The 23,446-nt window shown below is 41.9% G+C and overlaps 2 protein-coding genes and 1 long non-coding RNA gene across 4 annotated transcripts; 1 reads left to right on the top strand and 2 right to left on the bottom strand.

The window, feature by feature from the left end:
- Positions 1-239: 239 nt before the first annotated feature.
- itpkcb (inositol-trisphosphate 3-kinase Cb) lies at positions 240-17,473 on the top strand. Its single transcript, XM_010746328.3, has 8 exons — positions 240-553; positions 3,193-4,491; positions 13,254-13,353; positions 13,440-13,653; positions 13,936-14,140; positions 14,588-14,689; positions 15,225-15,296; positions 15,439-17,473. Exons 2-8 carry the CDS (start codon positions 3,346-3,348, stop codon positions 15,646-15,648), a joined length of 2,049 nt encoding a protein of 682 aa, XP_010744630.3. The 5' UTR covers positions 240-553; positions 3,193-3,345; the 3' UTR covers positions 15,649-17,473.
- Positions 4,520-8,956, bottom strand: LOC113746103 (uncharacterized). The gene is made up of 2 exons (XR_003462602.1): positions 6,219-8,956; positions 4,520-4,606 (listed from the first exon to the last, which is right to left on the bottom strand). It is a non-coding gene; the product is annotated as an uncharacterized LOC113746103 (long non-coding RNA).
- Positions 16,454-23,100, bottom strand: actmap (actin maturation protease). Of its 2 annotated transcripts, XM_019252850.2 has the most exons (7): positions 22,622-23,100; positions 22,276-22,530; positions 20,880-20,948; positions 20,529-20,656; positions 19,728-19,857; positions 19,573-19,643; positions 16,454-18,958 (listed from the first exon to the last, which is right to left on the bottom strand). In XM_019252850.2, the coding sequence occupies exons 1-7, from the start codon at positions 22,681-22,683 to the stop codon at positions 18,618-18,620; spliced, it is 1,056 nt and encodes a 351-aa protein (XP_019108395.2). In that variant the 5' UTR covers positions 22,684-23,100; the 3' UTR covers positions 16,454-18,617. The 2 variants fall into 2 exon arrangements, with proteins under 2 accessions (XP_019108395.2, XP_027136362.1); XM_027280561.1 differs by having other exon boundaries at positions 22,276-23,099.
- Positions 23,101-23,446: the final 346 nt, after the last annotated feature.

The raw sequence follows: 23,446 nt of genomic DNA, 5'->3' as shown, positions 1-23,446 counted from the left end.
ATATTATATAATAGAAAGACTTGGAAATGAGACCAAGCTTGAGCGGTTAAGCGTCATAAGTTTCGAAATTTTCGGGGGAGCATTTGAACGCACCCCTTTTTTTAAAAACAAACAAATAAAAGTCATGTCGCGTGCGTGTCCGTTAGAAAAACGTTAATTATCAGATACAATTTAAAAAAACAAACGTTTAAATTTCACTAAAATACCAACGGTGGCGGTGACTTCTTATATAATATAATATATATAGTTTTGTACTTGCGGTTTTGACATCACTCCATTTAACCCGGGTTAACCTAGTTGGAGTCACTTTAAAGACCTGCCCCTGTTGCGACAAGCCCCTTCCTCTTTCACTTGAACTGAACCACATGCTGACTCCAAACCTCCACACAGCAGCAGCAGCAGCAGCAGCAGCAGCAGCACTTGCAAGCCAAACAGATAAGCCGCAGGCACATCCCCCTTTCACACCCTGCTGTAAGTTATAAACCTCCACATCACTGGCAGCATTTAACAGCTGCTTCACACACAACAAGAGGAGGAACTCAGGATCTGTCTGGTGAGTAACAGGATGATCACTTTTTATTGTTTCTCTGTCAGCTTTAGGCTTTATTAACACCTAGGCTTAAAAAAATGTGAAAGTTTCCACCTGTAATTCATCACAACTAACTCAAAAAGCAAATATCTCAGCCTATCTTTAATGCAGCGTGTTTTCCATGATGATATAATGACACAGTTATGTAATTATAGCTCACTCTTTAGTGTTGTACATGTTTGCAGAGGGATGACATGTCTTCCCGCAAAGTGTGTGTAACGGTTTTAGACTTTGTGCTATTGTGTATCTGTATTAACACCTAGGCTTAAAAAGTGTGATTAAATGTAAAAGTTTCCACCTGTAATTCATCACATTTTTGTCAAACAACTCAACTCAAAAAGCAAATATCTCACCCTATCTTTATTGCAACGTGTTTTCCATGATGATATACATCATAGATGACACAGTTATGTAATTATAGATCACTTTTTTTAGTGTTGTACATGTTTGCAGAGGAATGACAAGTCAAAGTGTGTGTAACTGTATTAAAACGTGACTAACTTTAAGAAAGTTTCCATTCGAGAATGTTTCCATTGGGCAACATTTTGTCAAACCACCCAAAAAGTGAAGTATTCTCAAAGCGAGTATCTCAGTGAAACCTTAGCTTTAGTGCAAAATGTTTTCCACTTACAAATATAGATGAGTCGCTGACACACTGTTATGTAATCATGGATCATTTTTTAGTGCCGTACATGTTTGCAGGGGAACAGTCATCTTTCCACAAAGTGTGTAACTGTTTGACTTTGTGCGCTTGGGCGCGTCTACTTGTGTTTCAGATAATCCACTGGATGTCTTGTGCCATGCGAGACTCTCAGTCACTTAACCCGCTATGAGTCATTACTTAAGATAATTTATGATTTTGATTACACAAGGATATACTCGTGTGTCTGTGCGGGTGTGTCTGCGTGTGGGGGGTTCATTATGAGCTGTTCTTTCCATTGTTATCCTTCCTGTCTCATTTCCTTTCTGTGAGCATTCCTCTCTGACTGCAGGGTGACTGCATTGTCGCTTCAGTAAATGACAGTGAAAGACAGCTCACCGGGTCAAATGTAAAATGCTGCGAATGTTTCCAGGATGCCACGCTGCGCGTCCTGGAAAATGATGAAGTGTGTCTTTTAATAGGAGGAATGTCTCAGAGTTTAGTTTACTGTAACTTCTGTGTTTGTATCTAGAATTGAGAACATTGAAGTTGACCACAAGAACACGTGTTTCCTGTGTTTTGACATGACTGTTTGGACATGATGTGATCCAGTACAGCTGCTGTTATAAATTCTGCTTTAACAAAGACAATCGGCTTTGATTAAGAAAGTCAGAGAGGTTTTTATTTGAACTATATCTTTAAAACTAACACTGTAGTTTGCAGTGGTGTTGTGTTTCTTATATTTTAGCCGGTTACATACATGAGACGGCCACTTCTCAATATAAACTACAACCTCAATAACATGAAGTTGAATTACTACCTCTCTGACAGTGTCATCAAAACCTGAACATTTAGAAGCTTCGTAAACGTCAAATTTATGGTAGAGCTGTTGTATCGGATCACATTTAGATTGCATTGGTGTACCTAATCATCATAAACAAGTGGTAAGTACATTTTGTGGATTAGACAAAACAAACAGATTCACCGCTCCCCGGATAGCAAAAATCTTTTGGCTTCGCTTTGGTCCAATTCTGGCTTGTCATTTTGGCAAGGTTATGGGTGGGTGTCTGGGCCATAAATGGCCCAAAACAAATTGTGGACTTCCAAAATATAGCCATAAATGTCCAAATCAGCTGTTCCCGCTCGCGCCCAATCTTCTGGCATGCCATAAACATGCCTTAACTCAGCCATATATTGCTGGCACCTCCTTATCTATTATAGATAACCCTAATCATACCACAGTTAAGCCAAAAGGCTTTCTTAATGCCAAAAGAAAGCCAAAAATGCCAAATGTATGCCATAATACAGCCAAAATATTTGCTATCTGGGTCTGAGAAACTGTCCAAATGATTATTCAGTTAAATGAAGAAATAAGGGAATGTGAAAGATTAGTTTGGCAACCCTATAGGTGTTGTGAAATAGTATATGTATGTTTGAGTCAACATTAGTTTAACTTACACAGCAGCTTTTTTATGTTGTACAACTGCACCTTTTTTTTATGAAACAATACACTTTACAGATAGCTCACATGAAAAAAACACTGCAGTGATACTTGGACGTGGGCATTGTGTCCAGTCACATGAGGGCAGTATTACACAGACTAACTCTGCTGAAACTGTCTCGGGGTTTCTTTACACTCAACTGTTTTACTGCAAAAAAAAAAATGTAAATACAGTCACATTTTCCTGTCATCATACTCTCTGTGTTTTTGTTAATAATTTGACTTTCCCCTGTTAGTTTCAGTGCCGGCTCCAGGAAATAAAAATCAGAGTTTCAGCACTGATAAATCACAGATTAATTGCTTCTCTTAGAGCCAGGTGTGTGATTAATGACAGCCAATATTTACTGAGTGCTGTTACTTAATAATGTGAGTCTGATTACAATAAGGGTGTGTATTGTTACAGCATGGTGTCACTCATGGGTTATTGTGTTTACTAACTTCATCATCTGTTTGTTCCCACAGATTAAACATGGAGGAATGTTATATTCCCAGGCTTAATGAATGGATTCAGTGACTAATGGCTTACTGTACATTGTAAGAGTCTGAGTGGTTTCAGCTATTCAAAACCAACCAGCGAGGGTGTGTCTGGTCACTGTTACTACTACGGCATGCAGGATGGGCCAAACTCGCTCGGATCTATCGCACACCACCACCGACAGCTCAGCCAGAGCGAAATGGAAAGCAGGCGACAGCACAGCTCAGCGGCTCCGTATCCACAGGTTTAGGAGCGGGGAGAAGCGGCAGAGCCAGCACATGAACAGGAATCCGATGAAAAATAAAGTGCTGTCGTGTTTGGGAAGGAGAAAGCGAGACTCCAGCCAAACCGAGGCCGATTTAGGTTGCGGAAACGGAGCCAGAGATCCAGCAACGCGCCGCGATCACAGAGTAGGAAAGTTGCCGAGGGACGAGGTTTCGTCGACGGCTGGGGAGCAGCCAGCATCCCCGGGTTGTTTCGAGAGATCATCCGGCCTAGATGAGAGCACCGGAGAAGCTACCCAGCTGAGCCGGGAGACAGCGGCTGGCCCGTCTGATGCGTCGGGTTTGGAAACGCGGACCGGTGAAGTCAGCGGTGCGGGCTGCAAGGATCCGAAACCCGGGCGAGAGGACAATGCCTCGGACCCCTCGACGAGGGCCATGGAAGATCAGCTACTGGGGGGAAACAACCAGGATCGTGTTGTGTGTGAGGTTAGAGAATTAAAGAGTCTGAGTTCAGCCCCGCTGCTCACCTCTGACCCGGACACTAAGCGGACTTTGTCTCCGGATCAACCTCTGGGTGCTGGACTGTCTGCACCGGAGGATCACGAGGCTGAAATGACAAAAACAGACCGTAATACCGTTTCATGTGCGCCCAAAGCGACCGGCGACCAGGACAACTGTAGTCCAGGTGAAACCGAGAGCCCAAAGGACTCTGATCAGACCCCTCGTGGTTACCCAGGAACTATACCCAAACTCATCATAACCAGAGACCCCAGCCCGACCCGCTCTCAGGAGACACCGGCCCTGCTGAGCACCCGAACCACGGAGCTCAGCACCGGTTCATGTCTGGACCCTCACCCAGATGATGAGTCTCCCTGCTCGGACAGCGGTTGCGGAGGGTCCCCAGCGCTGATGCGCTCCCCGAGGAAGCTGTCCAACTCCTCCTCTATCGGCCTGTCCTCCGCCTCGTCCTTCGAGGAGTCCGAGGACGACTTCACCGGGAGCGACATCGAGTCCAGTTTGTCTCCGGCCCGGTCGCTGTGCAGCCCGGACGATGGGACAGGGGTGAGTCTTACTTTTTTTTTTTTTCTTCTTCACAACAAAGCATTGTTGTTGAGTGTGTGTGTGTTGCAGTTCAGTGATCTTTATGAAGTGTCAGCTGTGCCCTGTTACAGAAATACTACACACAAAATGCAAATATTAAATAATAAGCCATATATCATGGCTGACATACAGTATGTGGTGAAGGAATATTCTTCCGCCATGGTGTCAGGTGCAAAATTGCTCCACAGCTGCTAAAAACAACGAGATATGTGGATATTAATGTCTACAGATCCATGCACACACACATCAGGACACACTGCATGTAGGTCAACAACCTGCAACAGCTTTGACTCACACTTTGAGTGTATTTCCATATTTAATGTTGTATGACTATGGCACAGAAATACTCACAGCACAATGACATCTGTCATTGAGCTGTTCACACTATGTCATATTGATATTTTAGGATGAATAATACTCAGGATATGATGCTCCTTGGAAGTGCTGATGTGCAAACTGCATGAATAAAGCCCCCCCATGTGATCAGGAGGTTTGCTATATGTTGTGTGTCTCATGTGGTTTTGTTTTAAATGACAAAAAAACTTTTGTTAAACATGTGGTTAGAAGCCTCAATGGTTGGATTCACGCCACCCTGATGATGACACACGATATATATGAAGTTTAAACCAAATGAGAGGAAACCGACTCTTATCTCCAACATCCCACTGATGTGTCTCTTTACTTCAGTGGCTCATGCTCACACTGGTTTGAATTATTTGTCATCTAATTACAGTCACCACTTGAGTACTGTAGCTCATTCACAGATAGACTCAACAGGTGCTATCTAAGAAAGATGTGCGTTTTACTGTTCTCCAGGCTGACAGGTTTCCTGTCCTCCAGACACGAGATGATGCAGTTTAAAATTTCCAAGTAGGAAGTCATGATGTCCCCACCCCCCCACCCCGCCTGAGTCAGGAGGCTTTGATGAACTGCTGACTAGAAATGCTTGGAATGACACCAGTTTTAAAAACAGGATGTCTCCACTGGAGACTGTCTTCCAGTTTTTGTTTTTTTTTCTCAGCGGTGTGTGAATCCTGTATTTCCAGGTTTTCTGTTCAGGCCACGTCATCCTACATGTATGCTGAAAGATGTTCGACTGTAAACAATCATATCGCGCTGCTTAGATCTTAGAAACATGAGAGGTTTGTAATTGTAGACTATATTTTTTTAATAATCTCACCCCAGTTATTTTCCCGCAATAGACGTTCCTCCCTTGTCTGGTGTTTTGTTTCATTTTTCCAGAGGAACACTCATGACACAGAGAAAAATGTGACACGTTTGAGTTTCAGTATGAAAAAAGTTCACTTTCAAGTTGCCACTTGGTTAGATGTTAAATTATTCATTAAAACATATAAAATCTAACTATATAACAAACACAAAAAAAGCTCATTTTCTTAATGTAATGTTAAAATGTTGAATAAACCTAAACATGATCCACAAAGACGTCTTTATTATCACCGCATTGTCTATCCTAAAGGTTCAGATGACCAATTTAGAGTCTTACAGCTTTAGTGCAGATGCTATTAACATTATCAATTAAGCTGCCAATTTAAAAAAGCCAGAAAATAATGAAACAAAAAATCATTTCAAATATCTTGCCATCTTTAAATATCTTGTTTTTTTAGTCCAGCAGTCTTAAACTCAAAGATATTCAGTTCAATGTTTGAAAAACAGAAAAAAAGAAGTACCACTTGATGAGAAAGGAGCAATCCTCTTAATGTCCAGTCTTTTAGGTCACATTTCCCTGCAATGCAATCGTGTTAATTAGCTTCCAGTTACAGTAATGATCATTTGTATCGGCGAGTAAGTGGACAGTGTAATTTCCTGGCTATTACACTGAGAGCCAGGAAATGAGCAACCTGAGGAGTTGCACTTGAGCTATTGTAACAAACAGGATGACGTTGGCCTGTGGTTTCTGATAAGAGCTTGTTTTTTTTTTTTTACTGGACACATTCTGTCCTCTTGAAATTGCGTACAAACTCTGTAATTAGTTATAAGAAAGAGGGTGTGTGTGTGTGTGTTTTTGTTATTGGCTTTAAAAAACTGTGGCCATGCTGTCAAACCAGGTACACTGTGTACACGCTGTGACGTGAGCAGATACTTGCTCAAACATGCATACTCAGAGACACACACACACACACACACACACACTTGTAGCGATGCCGTCTTGCATTCAGAGTTCAGCGTGTGTGTCATGGAAAATTGGGCTGAAGGCAGAGCCGGTTGCTAGGCAACGTCTTTTCCATATATGGTGCTCTTTCTTTTTTTTTCTACTCGTCTTGTTCTCTTTTTCACACACAGACAGTATCTGCTCTGCCTTTGATGTAAATTCCTACAAACGTATGCACAGATAACAATGCATACGTTATAATTCATTATTAAATACCTCCGCTCTTTTATGACACACTCCACCCGACTCCCCACCTTTGCCTCTGCTAACAAAAGCTTAATATTTTGCCCCGAAACGCCGTGAGACATACAGTGGAACAGAAAACAAGAGGAAAATGAGTGTAAGCTCACAAAACATAGCACAGACAGACTGTACTGAAACTTTGAGCACGTAGCCTACACGTGATGATGATTCTCCTTTTATTTATGCATGCTTATTCACATGAGCCACAATCGTGGACTTGTTTTCCGTGGCACCCATTACACAAAGTCCCCACTCATTACTCCTACAGCACTTACACTCATAATTCATGCGACAAAGCAACAAAAAAAAAAGAAGAAGAAGAAAGAAATACAGTCTGTCTCGTTTGGTTGGATCCTCATTTCCAGTATACTTATAATAATCTGCTGCATGACAGATAAATCAACAGCACACGCAGCGGTGGTGGAAATATCTGCTCAGATCCTTGAGTAAAAGTAGCAAGACTCCGTCACAAGCAAAATGTACTTTTATCAAAAATAAAAGTACTCAATGCAAAAAACTCTGTGTGTTATACTATCATATATTTTATAAGATTATTACAGATGCACCAGTGTGTAGCAAAGTAGCAACATACTATTGTAGTTGGTTAAGTTTAAGTGTTTTGTGTTCTGTTGGATAGTTTAGTGTGTAACAATGTAACACTTTTTACTGGATCATCATATGTTTTGACTGTATAACTTTGGAAAATAAGTTGTCAAATAGATTTTTTTGTTGTGGTGTAGAAATGTAAAGTAGTCTGAAATAGAAATACTCCTCAAATATGTACTTAACTGCTTGAGTAAATGTACTTAGCTACATTCACCCACTGATGACATTATATCACTTTGATTATGTTGAATTTTTCCAGAAGCGTATGAGAATACTCAACACATACATCCACTCGACTAAATAAACCATTAAAAAAACACACAGATTCAACTAAAAAGTCACAAAGCAGTTTTTTGCATTGGAGAAGATTTAAGTAAATATCTTTTCATTTCTCCCAATAAATAACATAAAATAACTTCTCGATTATTGAAATACTGATGCTTGCCAGACATTAGAACATACATTAGATGTGTCTTTGGGTTTCAGCGATACTTTCCTGAACGTTCAGTGCCCACCACAGCTGAGCTGCTTGAACACAGACGACTTAGGTTAGGGGAAAGGGATGTGGTTTTTATATAAACTAGTTTTTAGAAAAGAGCTGCGACAGTACTTGAAAACACCCTGTAGTGTATGCATCTGTAGTCATTCCTGTAGCTGATGGTAGTCGTCTGACAGGTTCTGCTTTGTCTCTAAGAACATATATACACAAACACACACACACACGCACACACACACCCTGGGAAGCTACAGAGTACTGAGGAATTTGCCATACAGACAAAAGGAGAATATTGAGAGAGTATGGGAAGGCCTGTTGTTCCCACCCCCCATGTTGCCAGTCGGTTATGAATCTGGCAGGAGATTGGCTCGGTGTGGGGCTCAGGATAGGCCCTGTGGGGATTAGGGGATGAGAGAAAGAGTGACAGACAGAGAGAGAGAGAGAGAGAGAGAGACGGGAAGTACAAAGGTTAGACTGACGAGAAAGAGAAGACAGCTCATTGTGTGGTGGCCCGTACCTGTAGGGAGGGAGGAGGAATGATTTTAGGTGAGGTACTAGAAGGAGGCTAGTTCAAACAGGCATGTGACAGAAAGCAGGAGAAAAATGACAGCTTGAGATTGGCAGGTATCTGAATATGCCCGATGACAGCAGAGGCGATATCAAGTATTGAGAAAGAGTTACAAGAGAAAGGGAGGAGTGACAGGATGTTGTAACAGGAGAAATTGTGCGTTGGGATGACAAAAGTAGGTTGTAGAGAAGGAGAAGAGGTCACTGTGAGAAAAGCTTATATCAGGGGAGGATTATTTACCAGGCAACACAAGCCTCCATTTACAGCAAGGGTAAATAACTGGAATAAGACCGAGCAGTAGCTAGGAGCGAACAGGGCACTCTGTTGAAGAAGGTCATAGATGATCGTGAAGGATCTAAGGCCAGCCGGGAGGCACACGTCCCTGTTAGTGCTTGCCAGAGGAGACTCTGCACTGATGGTGCGGAGCATTTTGTACTGGCTGCGTTCCCGTTTCGTCTCCGGGGCCGTGTGTGTTTGTATCAGCGCCTGCCTCCTCCTCCACTATTGCTCTGTCTGCCAGGTAAGAGATGTAAAGGGGCAAATTTATGCAGAGCAGCGAAACAGATTAGAATTAAGCCTCCCATGCACACACACTGTCTACATGAGTTCGCCAATGTCACACTTGTTCAGGAAGATGACACAGAGGCAGATTATATCAAGTAACAAGTTTGGATATTCAAATGTAATCCAATGCGATATATATACAGTGTATATATAAATAGCCCAGCTTCTTGTTGCCATTACAGTGTGACGGTAAGGCTGCACAGTATGCAGTCAATCCTGTGTGTCTGCTGTGATCTCTATCTGGGTTAAGCAGCCAGTAAGCCAACCACCAGGATCAACATGCAGTTTATGCAATCACTCAATTTTTTTTCATCGCTGAATATTGTTCCAGTTACCTTTACCCAAATTAGAAGAAAGAAAGTAGTTTACACTGCATTTTGTGTTCAGCTGTCAAGTTATTGTGACTGGTGAGACACAGCTGGGTTGGGGAGGGAAATACTTAGTTTCAAAAGCATTTATTCAGTGATGATCAAGAGCAAAGGGCTGCTGTCATGAAAAACTGAATTTACTGTGATTTAGGCAGGTTATGGACAGTTAAGAACACAATATGCTGTGAAGGTTATAAACAGGTAGTTTAATAAATACTGTGATGTATAGTGTAAAGTATAGAGTTAAGTGTGAGTAAAATGTCATAGTGATAGCTGCAGCACTTGATTATGTATACAAATAAGGTGTCGGACAGGTGAAGAGGGAAAGGGAAGGACTGTAAAGACACACTCCAGTTTAACCTTTTTGTTGTCGTTGTCTGAACTAGCCCGAAGAGAGAAGCTCCACAGACATTCCCAGCATTCCTACCCTGAAATCTCAGAGAGGCGGCCTTACAAATACACAAGGGAATGACGTTAGCAGGACTAAATGACGTTTGATTTGGAGGGGACAGTAAAAATAACTAAAGATGCATGGTTGACAGCACACTCGTCGGTGTCAAAGCTCTAGGGAAGGTAGAGAAAACAAAGAATGATGACATGGTTATATATTCGCGAGTTATATAAAAGAAGAAGCAGAGATGCTGAAGGTTGCACTGTGAGAGGTGAAATGCGATCTCAGTGTCTAAAAAGCTCGGCTGTGTGGGTTGGAAGAGAAAGGATGAGACAGCAATACAATAAAACAAAACAGTCTGTACATAGGAGTTGTCGTGATTCTCTGCAGTTGCCGTTTTTGGAAAAAACACCCCCATCCTCCAGCAGAACATTAGCAGCATCAAGTCTGTGACGGGTAATCTTAGTCAGATGACCCCGTAGACGAAACGTATTAAGTTGTCAGCTCGAGGCAATTAGACAGAGAGAGAGAGAGAGAGCACGATGGCATGTGGATAAGAGGAGTGAAAGAAGAGAGGCTGGAGATGTGGGTGTCTGCTTTACCTCCTTCTCCTGTCAACCCCCAGCGGACTCATCAGTCAGCGAGGCAGATGAGATGAAGCTAAAAATAGCAAAATAATAAGAAGACGGGGTTATTGTGGTCTAATAGGTAAACACACTTGGTGTTTTGTACACAAACTTCAGCTTCAGCAGATTATTTTTGGGCTACAGCGATGACGCACTCTTAAAACGGATCTTTGTCCGTTTACAGTGACTACAGTGTGTTGGTCCAACAGGCAGGAAACAGCAGTTTCACATAAACACACAACATTATAAATGTAACAACATGTAATCTGACTTAATACGATGATGACTGATATTTGTATATAATCATATACGTGAAGAAAAACACCATCAAATTCAAGACTAATGAAGGCTAAAACATACTTAATTACGTGTATGTATGTTGTCTCCTCCAATCAGAGGTGAGCAGAGTCTCCACACTGTCTTAAAGACTCTTGTGTTGTAAAAATTACGTAACAAGTTCATAATTATCGCTTACAGCAGCACTCTGCAGGCCAACCTCTGGCGACAGTTTTACTATACTGACTGGGTGGAGTGTCTGAAGGTGGATTGCTTGTTGTGTTTTTGTGTTAGTGGGGAATAGTTATTGCTAACCCGCTCTGTTTAAATACAACCATCCTGTTGTGAACATGGATACATCCTGGAAAGGCTGGGAGAGTTTTAGGTCAAAGTTGGACTCACAAATGAAGTTATAAACACAAAGGACACTCACAGAGGGGAGTTAGCTTATGCACTGCCAAGAACTGAAGTCAGAAAATTAGAAAAGGCATGTGGTAGTCTTCACCCTAACCAGCCTGAATGTTGAAGGAAGGTTGTGGAGGATGAAATGTTGCAGCTGAATTTGATCTAGGGCTGCCATTAGTGAAACGTGGCAGCGTCCGTTGCGTCCCACATACTCATGCCTGTCTCACAAGTATGACGTCTGCCTTGATTCCTCAACACGAGTGAGAGGAAATTATCTTGTGTTGCAAATTGTTGCACATTCCGTGAAATATGTTCACGTGTTTTCATCACCGCTCTGTGCCCTTCAAGTGGAAAAGGTTACGTCAGGGTTAATCTGTTGATGCAACTGAAGGCTCAGGTAACAGGTGTCTAGTACTTCACTGTCATCGCGCTCTGCCTCTTGTGTCTCTCTTAAAATCTTGACACTGATCCAGCTGTTTCATGAAGCACAAACATGTCGTAGTTTCCCCATCATAAAGAAAACAACACAGGAACACAGCTGTTGAACCCTCTTTATTTTTGACAGAAACAGCCTAAACAGTATTGTTTAAATCTGTTAGACGATCACTGGAGTGAAGCAAAGGGATCTCAATTTTTCTTTGTAACCAACCAACTCCGTAAAGCATCAAGTATTTTGGTTTCTTCTGTTGCCATCAGGGCGGCGTTACGCTTTACCTGTTTTTAAAATTAACCGATACTCTGCAGTCCGATTCTGTGTCACTGTAAAGCTGCTCCGAAGGAATTGTTGGAGCTGTTTTGAATTTGAAGGTTTCTGTGAGTAGGATTAATGTTGACGATTCTCTAGTTGTGTTTAAATATTTAAGCACTTAAAATATACAATAATCCTTCAAGTTGAGTTATAATGGGCGAGTAACCAAGACAAACTATTCACTACCAGATAAGGGTTCACCCAAAGTGTTTTCTGTTGTTACTTTGTGTCTCAGTAACACACACACACACACACACACACACACACACACACACACACAGTGTAAGCTCTCTCTTGTCTTTTTTTTTAACTCTAAGACGGTCAAAGAGAATCATTTTTCAAGGCTTTAAAACATTTTGAGTTTGAAAACAACACACTTGAACTCATATACATCTTCATATATATTTTTTTTCTTCTTCTAAGTCCAACACGGACGCACAGTGTGTGTTTGTGTGTGTGTACTCCTGCGTGAAGACAAAGTTTTATTGTGACGGTATGTGTTCAACAGAGAAGCTGTGGAAAGAATGCATGTGATGGGAGCAGAGATAGGCTGACATGTAAACATGGAGCAGCCAGTCATTCACACGTGTTCATTCATTCGGTTATAAAAAGATTAGTTTTATTATTATAGCCTCCAGTGTTTTATGGCACACTTTTTTTTTTGCTCATTTTGCGGTTATATGTTAAACATTTATTTGCACACACACACACACACACACACACACACACTGAACTGGCCGTCCGTTTGTTGTGATTTCCCACACACCCACGTTCTAATCAATAGATGTCAAGTTCTCCTCAGATTGCTTGCGTCAAAGTCCCTGTTGCACTGTCCTTGCTCTGGTGTTTCCCAACGCAGATAGCCGTTATATGCACACACACACACACACACTTACACACACACAGTTGCAGACAGTACGGTTCTGTTTTACGACACCAGAGTGGTGGCTTTGGTAAATGTTTTATGAATGGGCTTTGTGTCACGTACGTTGTGCACCTGGCCTTGGCTAAAGGGGAGGATCTGTCCAATGTCTACTGAGGTGTGTTTGTGTATGTGTGTGTGTCAGTATGTGCACACTGGGTGTGTTTTCCTTTAATGAATAATCATCCTATTGGCTGGTATTTAGCTCAGTGTTTTTTTTTTTCAATAGAAAAAGAAAACTCTCGCATTGATTAATCAGAGCTTCAGATTTGTCATTCGTGTGACGTCCCACGCCTTTTTGTAATAATGGGATGACTCTTTACTGTTTTTGTTTTTCCAGAACAAGTCCTGGCAGAAATTGAAGACCATGGTTCACTGGTCTCCCTTCGTTGTGTCCTTCAAGAAGCGTTACCCATGGGTGCAGCTAGCCGGCCATGCAGGTATACATAAATTCACTCAGCACACAACATCCCAACATGTGTATTACTGTGTCTTCAGTTTTTAATCTTCATTCTTCTCCTTTAAGGTAACTTCCAGGCCGGGGAGAACGGACGCTTGTTGAAGCGATACTGTGAGTGTGAGCAGCAGTGCCTACAGAAGCTGATGAAGGACACTCTGCGCCCTTATGTGCCTGGTTATTATGGTGTCGTACAGAGAAACGAGCTGGACTACAACCTGATGGATGACCTGTTGGCCGACTTCGACTCACCCTCCATCATGGACTGTAAGATGGGCAGCAGGTAAGACAGAGCACAGGACGAAGAAAGAAAACACATTTCACAGCAGAAGCCATTTTATCAGAGCTTATCTTGTGCTTTTGGGAGAGCCTTGAACTTTTATACAGTTTACTCCCACCAGTTTTCCACTTCTCTATCACATTTCTATAATAGATTTGTAGTCAACAAAGTGTCTCACGGGGTTAAAAGAAGAGCGCAGTAAGAAAAAATCTGATTAGAAGAGTAAAAGGAAGGACGGGGAGGAAAATAAAATAAAAAAAGTTAAATATTATATCTTCTTTTTAGGACATACTTGGAGGAGGAGCTGATAAAAGCCAGAGAACGTCCACGTTTGAGGAAGGACATGTATGAGAAGATGGTGGCAGTGGACCCCGGAGCCCCCACTGAGCAGGAGAGGGCCCAACAGGGAGTCCTCAAGCCCAGATACATGCAGTGGAGGGAGACACTCAGCTCCACAGCCACCATGGGCTTCCGCATCGAAGGCATTAAGGTCAGAGATCACCCTGGACATGCATCTGTGGCTGTAATACTCAGTGCTAGTGAAGAAACACACAGTTTCTAGAAGAAGTAAATCAATGGAAGTAAATATTTATAAGTCTATTTACTCGACAGACCACACACAAGCCTATTAAAACTTTTGGCTGGATGTGCAGCCAGAAAAGGAGACTGCTTGTTCTTTCAAAATTAGAACCACGGCTGGTTATCAGCTCCTTCCAGTAAATGTGGATTTGCATGTTACTTAGCTGTGAATAGTGTTATCTGATGTCACACCGTGACTGGTCATGCTGTCTCAGCAGAATTTCTATTCATATATTCATGACTTCATATCTGTTGTTGTTTCTCTGCAGCTTGAAGTAATCAGGAAGATTTAAACTTGCTTCCTGATTAAAGGGAGAGTTAAATCAACATATCTTATGTTTTCTTTTTTTCCCCACAGAAATCTGATGGAACTTGTAACACCAACTTTAAGAAGACAAAGCACAGGGAGCAGGTGATGCAGGCTTTGGAGGACTTTGTAGCTGGCAACACTCAGATTCTGGTACGTTACAAAATCATTGTTCGATTTTTGTCAATGCAAAACAGCAAGAATGTTGTTGTTTTTATAAAAGTTGAGGATATTCACTTTCTTTCCAAGAGTTAGATGAGACCACCCACGTGTCTATACAGTAAATATGAAGCTACCACCAGCAGCTGGCTAATTTAACTTAACATAAAGACTAGAAACAGGAAAACAGCAGCCTGGCTCTGTCCAAATTAACTCATGGAAGTTAGTGTTTGTCGCCCTATGTCCCCCTATAACAGCACATAGCTGTTTTTATATGTCAGTTTTTTGTATGACTTAAAAAACAACATAAGTCAGATTTTGTTCCGACAAAGCCAGGCTAACACATCCCCAACATTATCCAGCTGCTGGTGGTAACTCCATATTTACTCTACATGCAGTTTCCAAATGCTTTAACCAACACCTGCATGAAGGGAGGATATAAAGCTTTAGACTCACAGTTAGGAAAGAAATAAGTGCTCTGAAACGTCCTTTCTGTTTACAAAACTATTTATTTATCTCGTTTTCGTAGAAACTCTACCTGCAGCGGCTGGAGGAACTTCGGTCAGTCCTCGAGCAGTCGCAGTTCTTCAGGACACATGAGGTGAGATGCGTTGCCAGTTTGCATGATTTCTGAACAAACCTGTTGGCCCAGTTGAAGATTTGCGATATCATGCCGTCATTAGCTTCTGTGCTGAATCACTCACACACCTAAGCTCACCTGTCTCACCGGTTTCTTATTGCAGGTTGTCGGCAGCTCCCTGCTGTTTGTGCACGACGCCTCAGGGAAGGCCAGAGTGTGGATGATCGACTTTGGGAAGACAGTTCCACTGCTGGCCCCTCGTACCCTGGACCACAGGACGCCCTGGGTGGAGGGCAACAGGGAGGATGGCTACCTGTGGGGACTGGACAACCTCATAGATATCCTCAGCAGTATGCTCCCAGAGACACCTTGAAAGCGTGACTCGAGAAGACTGCAATGAAACATTAGTCCGCGTCCCGATGGTGGAAGAGATACAAGATCGGGAGAAAACACAAACTGAGACTGACAGAGGATGGATCAGGCCTCCAGTTTGATGACTTTGTTCATGATCCACGTCCAAGTGTCTTTATCCAGCTGCAGCTGTGCAAGAAGAAGATTTAAGACAATCGCAAGACTTCTGTTGCAAAGTTGGAAATGCCAAAGGCCGACATCATGCATTACAGGACAGATGACCTGCGATGAGTTGAGGCAAAAAGTGGAAGGAGCAAGAAAAGGGGAAAACTTAAATCATCTGTCACACAGACTGTGGCTTACTTTCTGAGAATACAGTCATACAGACTTGATGCACCTCTCCCTCCTCTCCATCTCCCTCTGTTGGTTAAAGTTGCACAAATCACTCTCGTGAGCATAAACTTGATCCAGAAGGTATGAGACCTTCAGCCTTCAGAGGTGCAGTTGGGTCGTGGGGAGTTTTCTTTTCATCACTTCTGACGTTTAACTATACAGCAACACTAAAAACACTGGTCGGACCACGTGTTAACTAACTCAGCGTGTAAATACAAGTTTATTTAATGTTTTGTTTTTTTTTGGCCTTGGTATAACCTCCTTAACTTGTTTGTTCAGTTTCTGTGCCTCACATTTTTAAAGAAAGAGCTGTTTGATCATTCCGGTGCAGTGGACTCGTGCTATTTTTCTTCCAAAGAGTTCACCCAAGTGTAAAAGTGATTCGCATCTAATCACAAAGTTTAACTTCTCGTAGAAAGTGTTTTCTAAATTTGTTTTTTTTTGTATGATAATGCAGTGAAAGTTTTCTTTATCCATTGAACTGTACAGTAAGCAGCTTGGCAGCCATGTTTGTCTGGAATTCGTTGCACTATGGATCCTCACAAAGCCATTTGAACAAATCAAGCGGTGCCTCGGTGAGTCTTAAGATGGGAAGCAGCAGTCAAGTACTGGGTTTACAGGTGCAGACGTTTTAAGAAGTTCAACGTGAATTTAATTTGTCGTCATCACTTCATTCTCCCCGATCAGTGTTGCTTCCGATTTGCAGGGAGTTTTTACAGTTGAACAGTGGTGGAAAGGGTGAAATGAGACTGGATTTATTTACCTGATTAAACTGATCAGTCTGTTGAGGCTTTTGTGAGGTTTCACTTATGTATCAACATACACGTGATCTTGAAACTGGAAATTTTGAACGTGTCTTAATGATTCAAGGGATGAAACTCAAATACAAGATCACTTTGAACACGAGAACGTTGCTGTGAACCTCATTTAGCTACACTAAAGAGGTTTGTGGGTCTGTGGGACTTTTTGTATGGAAAATGGAGTTTACAAAACAACATTGTTAAATTTAGATTTTAGAGCGACAGTGATGCCTGTCGCTCCACGACTGGAATGCAGCAGGTTGGTGAACACAACAATGTTGAGTCTTCCAAGCGTCCTTCGAGAGTGTCAGGCAGCGCTGTTTGGGCGTGTGCGTAGGCAGTTCCCTGAGCGCACATACTACTTTAACAGCACTGCAGTATCTGACCTAATGAAATTGGAATTCAAATTCAAGCTTATCTCAAAAGTACACCAACTGGAAGAAAGTAATAATAGCGTTTACAAAGTATTATATTTCATTGCCCACAAATCCTCTATATTTATAAAATGGCAAACTATCATGTTTTCAAACTGGGTGCTGCTTTATAAGTAAGAACTGGATTCATAACCACATTTTGTATTTTTAAAAAGACAGAAGATTGCTATTAATTCCCTGCTTTGTCCAGGTCATGCATTGCAATAAACTGGAAATAAGAGTTTCAGAGTTCTTGTTTTTTTTGTTCGAAGAGTCTCTAAACACATAACTCACATCATACACTGTGTAAATATCAAATCTACATTGATTTCACTGTTTTAAGTTATTTTACTGAATATTGTGAAACATTTTCAGGTCAGTCAAGATGACAATATGAATTTATTGTATAAATATGATAACCATTCAATCAGTAACGTTTTAAGCACCATGAGGTGATGAAAACTCATCACATTGTAAACTTGTAACGATGGTGTGGTGGTGATGTATTTTCTGTAAATTCAGTTAAACTGTTAAATGATAAAATAACCATACCAGATTTTCAGGTTTGGTTTATCCAGTGTGTAAAATTAGTTTCATCAGTATTTGATAATGCAGTTCTATGCATTAACTTGCCCACAACATAACAGCAAGGGCTTAATAAAACTAGAGACCTGATAACCCCAGTTTAACTAAATATGTGGGAAATTATATGATCTCACATTCAGACAGGATCTGGTGATGTGGCAAAAACACAGGTTTTTCCATTCATTTGAGTAGAGAGAGAGCATTTTGGCTGCTGTGGTGCAGGCGACCTGTGGCGGAGAAGTTGAGCTACAACTTTTGGAAGAACACTGACGTCACACTGCAGCCGCCAATTAGACTCTCAGACTGGTCAAACCCCTTCACAGTCAGCTTGAAATGTCTCTGAAACTGAGACTATCCAAGTGGATTTATTGACTAAACTCTGATACTCTACCTGTTGTGTTGTGGCTTTGTTTATTTCATGTCCCCAGCTACTAAAATCTGAGTCTGACTCGCAATTATGCTACAAAATAGTGACATAAAGAAGTTTGATTTAGTTTGTGTCCGATGGTTTGAGAGATAGGGACAGTAGGCATAGGTCAAGAGACATAGACAGTGAATGAGAGTGAGTGAGCACCATAATTTATTAAAGATATTTCCTGATTGTTTTATAGCGGTTATGTTCCGTCACCCCCATACCACCCCGCTTCAATTCACCGCAGCTCCTGATCCTGTCTGAATGCGACCTACTAAAAGTCTCAATACAGTAATTTTACTGTTGTGGAACCCACACAGATATCGGATTCTTCTAAAAACCCACATCTGTAAATCAGTCACATTGCACCATGAGAGCACTCAACAGATCAGTGTTTCTCTTTCTGTGTCCTCGTGTGGAGCAGCACCACCTGACCAGCCAGCCCGGCTTCCAGCCCTCCTTGAGGAACCACATACTGGGTCCCGTCATTAGCTCTCTGAGGGTCCATCGTCCTGAGCTGCTCGTTGCTCTGAGCTACGCTGTCCAAACTCCACAGCTGGTAACGCAGGCTCTTACCCTGCTTAGCCAGGATGTAAACCTCTTTGACCGCTGCATTATGGACAGGACAGGGACAGCTGCTGTCAGTGGTGAGGTAGAGCCATGGCAGAGTGGCATCGGGTTCAGTGTGCTCTTTGCTCACGCTGCCCTGATCCAAACCGAGGAGAACACCTGGAGCGATTAGATATGGTTATTGTGTAACAGGTTGATTTTTTCTGATCAGTAAAAACCATGCTTATATCAGCAAATAAATATTTCCAGAAAATTCTGGTCACAGTGAGGATAGTTTCTGGCTTTAACCAGTGTCACAATCAATCCTGCAGACTGAAACAGTGTTTTCTCCAAAGTTCCTCTTCACTGTTCCACTGAGTCAGTTTCCATTACATGTAATATTCATGTCACATGTCGACATGGGCTGCATTGCATCATAAAAAATTTAAAAAAAGACACATTTTCATTTTCACCATTTTTCCTCTATAAGGCACCACTGTGCAGGATTTAGTGGCATCTAGTGGTGTAAATGTTGAGTTATAACCCCTCGCCTTACAAATGTGAAGAAGAACGTGTACATTTTCAGCACCAAGTATACAAAAAAAGTTATAATATATAATAAAGTTCTTCTTGTGATCTGAGCTTGATGTCTCTGGTCTGATTACGTTGGCACAAAACCAGCTTTATGAAACACTTTTAGGTTAATTCAAGGCATGTTTTTCACAATAAGGGCCTGCATTTCAAAGCCACCTTTATAAAGACACACCTGTGTTCAGTGAGCTAACCAGTCTTACCTGAAGCGACTGCCCAGTGGGCCCTGTGGCCACTACGCTGGCATGGCTCATGGTTGTAGTCCTCATCATATCTGTGCATATACAGTCAAGGAATTTTGTCCGGTAACCATACTTTTTTTTTCTCATCATGGCAGTTTTGTTTGAGTCTAGGATACGGGATGAGAACAGGCAGTCTCCTCCACAGGTGTGTGACGATGGCTGCAGCATTGCTATCACTTAAACCTCCTGACAGCAGCTCGGCCTTACAGCCACAAACCTCCTCTGCCAGCAGGGCCATGTTGTGAGCTGAACATAAAGAAACAACCATGCGTGAAATTGCATTTTTTTTTAGCTTTTTGAGCTTTATTTGATAGAGACAGCTGAAGAGTGACAGGAATGTGGGGAGAGAGAGATGGGGAAACACGGGAAAGAGCCACAGGTCAGAGTCGAACCCTGGGCCTGGGCCTGGGCCTTTGTACATGGGGCAGACGCTCTACCGACTGAGCTAACAAACACCCCGTGAAATTGCATTTTAGTTGCCCCTGACACATAAAAGAGTGAAACACTACTACAAGAGTAATCAGTAAAGGTTCAGTCGTCTAGGTCATCTTTCTTTGAGAAGAGTTCAATCTCTGGGCCAACTGGACTTGATTGTAGATCCGTGAAAATGTTTCACCTCTCATACAAGAGGCTTACACCTTGGTTTGCCTAGCAGATAGTCAGAAATGAAGTCCAGTTGCCCCAGATTTAACTCTTCTCAAAAATACTACAAGAGTTTGAAAACTTTGAGTACATCTTACATCTGTTTCTAGTACTTTAATGTCATATTTGCACTTCTGGCAACACTCTGTGATGTCAAGGTTTGTACTTTGCCCTTGGGAGGATTCAGTGCTTTGCTGTTAAACAAACCCTACTCCATTTTTTTTCTACATCACTCAAAATTGACTTGGCGTACACAGTTCACACACTTATGTTACCTGAAAACATTTCACCCTGTGCCGTGTATCCCCTTCTCAGTGCCGTCTGAACAACAGTTTCCATGTCGATACTCATCTGCTGTGGCTGTCGAAGGTGAGCCGACATCCACAAAGCCACCAGACCGCACCTAAAAAGGTGAATGAATAACACACTTGCAGTCACACCCCTGGCAAGTATATGTCATGTTTAATGACTTGAACATGAAATCCCTCAGGTCAAATTAATAACACAATAGTCACATTGTGCACAAAACAGTTGTGGTATTAGTTTTATTTGTGTTACGCAATTGTTTACTTAGTCAAATGTAGCTCAAGGTGAGAATGACAAGACACCACAGTTTACTGACTTACTGTGGACCATCTTGGATGAGGGACGGCACGTATGTGTTCACCAGAATCCACTGCAGGTCCTTCCTAAAACTGAAGCACAAACGAAACAGCACGTAATACACATTATTACATTACAATGCAAATCACAAGTGTGACTAATAGATGAATAATGGCTAATCCTCTTTGTGAGACTGCATATTCATTTTTTGTTTACTTTGTTATCAGAGAAAACTTGATCCAATGTTATGTGAAGCGTTTCTGTCGATGTTATGAGATATGAGGAACACCTTTCAATATAAAGTAAATGGTAATGGTAAATGGACTGTATTTCCTTTCTAGTCATCCAACCACCCAAGGTGCTTTTTTGGGGCGGTTGTGGCTCAGGAAGTAGAGCGGTTGTCCATTATTCAGATGACTGGGGGTTTGATCCCCAGCTCCTCCTCCAATCTGCATGTTGAAGTGTCCTTGATATACTTAGATACTGAACCCCAAATTACTCCCAGTGCTGCGCCATCAGTGTACGAATGTGTGTGAATGGATGAATGAGATATGTAGTGTAAAAGCGCCTTGAGTAAGACTACAAAAGCACTATACAAGTACAGTCCATTTACTATTTACCATTTACATATCTCATTCACCCATTCAGACAGACATTCATATACTGGCCTGCAAGGCACCAACTGATCATCAGTTTTTAGGAGCTAACCATTTATACACATTCACTGATGTTGCATCAGGAGCAATATGGGGTGTCTGTGACGTGCAGACTAGAGGAGCCGGGGATCAAACCACCAGTCATCGGACTACTTTATCCTGTAACGGAAACAAACAACCTTTTATTGTGCCCTATTACCTGAAATAACAATGACAAACACAGTTAGTAAAAACTCTTTTTGGCTATCCCTCAAAATAAGAACAGGAAAAACCTCACTCCGCCCAGCCAGTTCGCTTGACACTCATCCTTACTGATAGATCCTGACAGACACCTTTTTAAGCTTTTGAGCAAAAGGTCATACATACTTGTCAAACAACCCAACAAAGCTGTGAATACTAAGATTTATATACAGTATCAAAGGACAACTGCTCTACCTTCTGAGCTTTAAGGTTAATAAAGTGTCGAAAAATAATAATTCAATCGGCAGTCCACAATCAGAGGATATTAATGTGCCATGTGGTGAACTGGTGACCGGTGTACCCTGTCTCTTGCCCTAAGTCAGCTGGATTAGGCTCCGGACCCTGAAGAGGTTACACAGCGACAGAAAATAGATGCATAACCATCAACACACACATCATTCATGAGGATTTTAAACTAGAAACACATGCATGAAACAAGATATGGCTGGAACTACAGACTTAATCCAAGCATAACAAAATAAACAGATATCTTGATAAAGTGTCCTGTCATGATAAATCTAACCTGCTCTCTCTCTGACTGAGCAGCAGGCAAGCCTCTGTGTGGTTCCCCTCCACAGCACTCCTGTTACTGGCTATAGTCTGATACAGCTTCTTCTTGGGCTGGGAGGCTGTTGGAGGAGGTGGAGGTGGACCTGGAGCAGGTGGAGGAGGAGGAGGAGGAGGTAGACCTGGAGCAGGAGGTGGAGGAGGTGGTGGTGGAGCAGGAGGTGGAGGTGGTGGAGGAGACAAGGTGCAGGGCAGTGACATCTTTCCTGACCTGCTTTGTGGAGAAACAGCAGCTTGGTTAGTGTTTACCACCTCTCTCCTACCTCTCAGTAGCTCTGCTGCTTTCAAGGAGTTGTCTTAACTCGATATTTGAACCCCGGAGTGCATAAAGTTTCTCCTGTTGACGGTTATCGCTCACAAACATAAAGTAAGCATGTCATATTCACTTTATTTCCACTGGTTCATGACTAGCACCGCTGGCTAACTAACTAGCACTAACTAACCGGTGTTTTGCCCATATTAGGAAGTGTTCGCGTAATGTTTCTTCTTCTTCTTCGTCTGTTGAATTTCCGGCAGATTCAGACGCAACAACGACGTACAGCTGCCCTCTGCAGGTCACAACGGTCTACCTCAATTAATCGACTTAAATCTATATGCAATAAGTTTCGTCATCAGTATTGATTTAAGAAGAATGATCCGTAACAAAACAAACAAACAAACAAAAAGCAAACACGAAGGATCACACACACCAACGGCTCGAGGCACACCGCCCACTACAGCATCAACAGACGCAGTGACGGCTGTCCGGACAACCGTTACCATAGTTACCTGACCAGGAGGCAGAAAATACTATTTATATGGCGACAAAATTTGATGATTTTAGTCATAAATATAATAATTAATGTTCCAGAAACGACTACTTGGCTTTAATTAAAGCATTTCCACAGGCTCTTATCTGTATGATTAAGGGAACTTTAATGTACATGCCGATAACACCTGAACTACCCACTCTGTCCATAAATAACCAACCTTTATTAGAGAAAATGTGTAACAACACATTTTTGAGAACTACTCTCACCAAAGAATTTTTTCCTTTCTCTCTCAAAAGAAATACTCCACGTTGAACATCAAGAGAATTAGATGTAAATGTCTAAAGCGAAAGAGGTACACTCAATAAATGACATTTA

This window comes from Larimichthys crocea, chromosome VII (assembly GCF_000972845.2).
Source record: "Larimichthys crocea isolate SSNF chromosome VII, L_crocea_2.0, whole genome shotgun sequence".
NCBI classification, from domain to species: Eukaryota; Metazoa; Chordata; class Actinopteri; family Sciaenidae; genus Larimichthys; species Larimichthys crocea.
The sequence above is the reverse complement of the archived record's forward strand: the minus strand, read 5'-3'. Positions and strand labels throughout refer to the sequence as shown.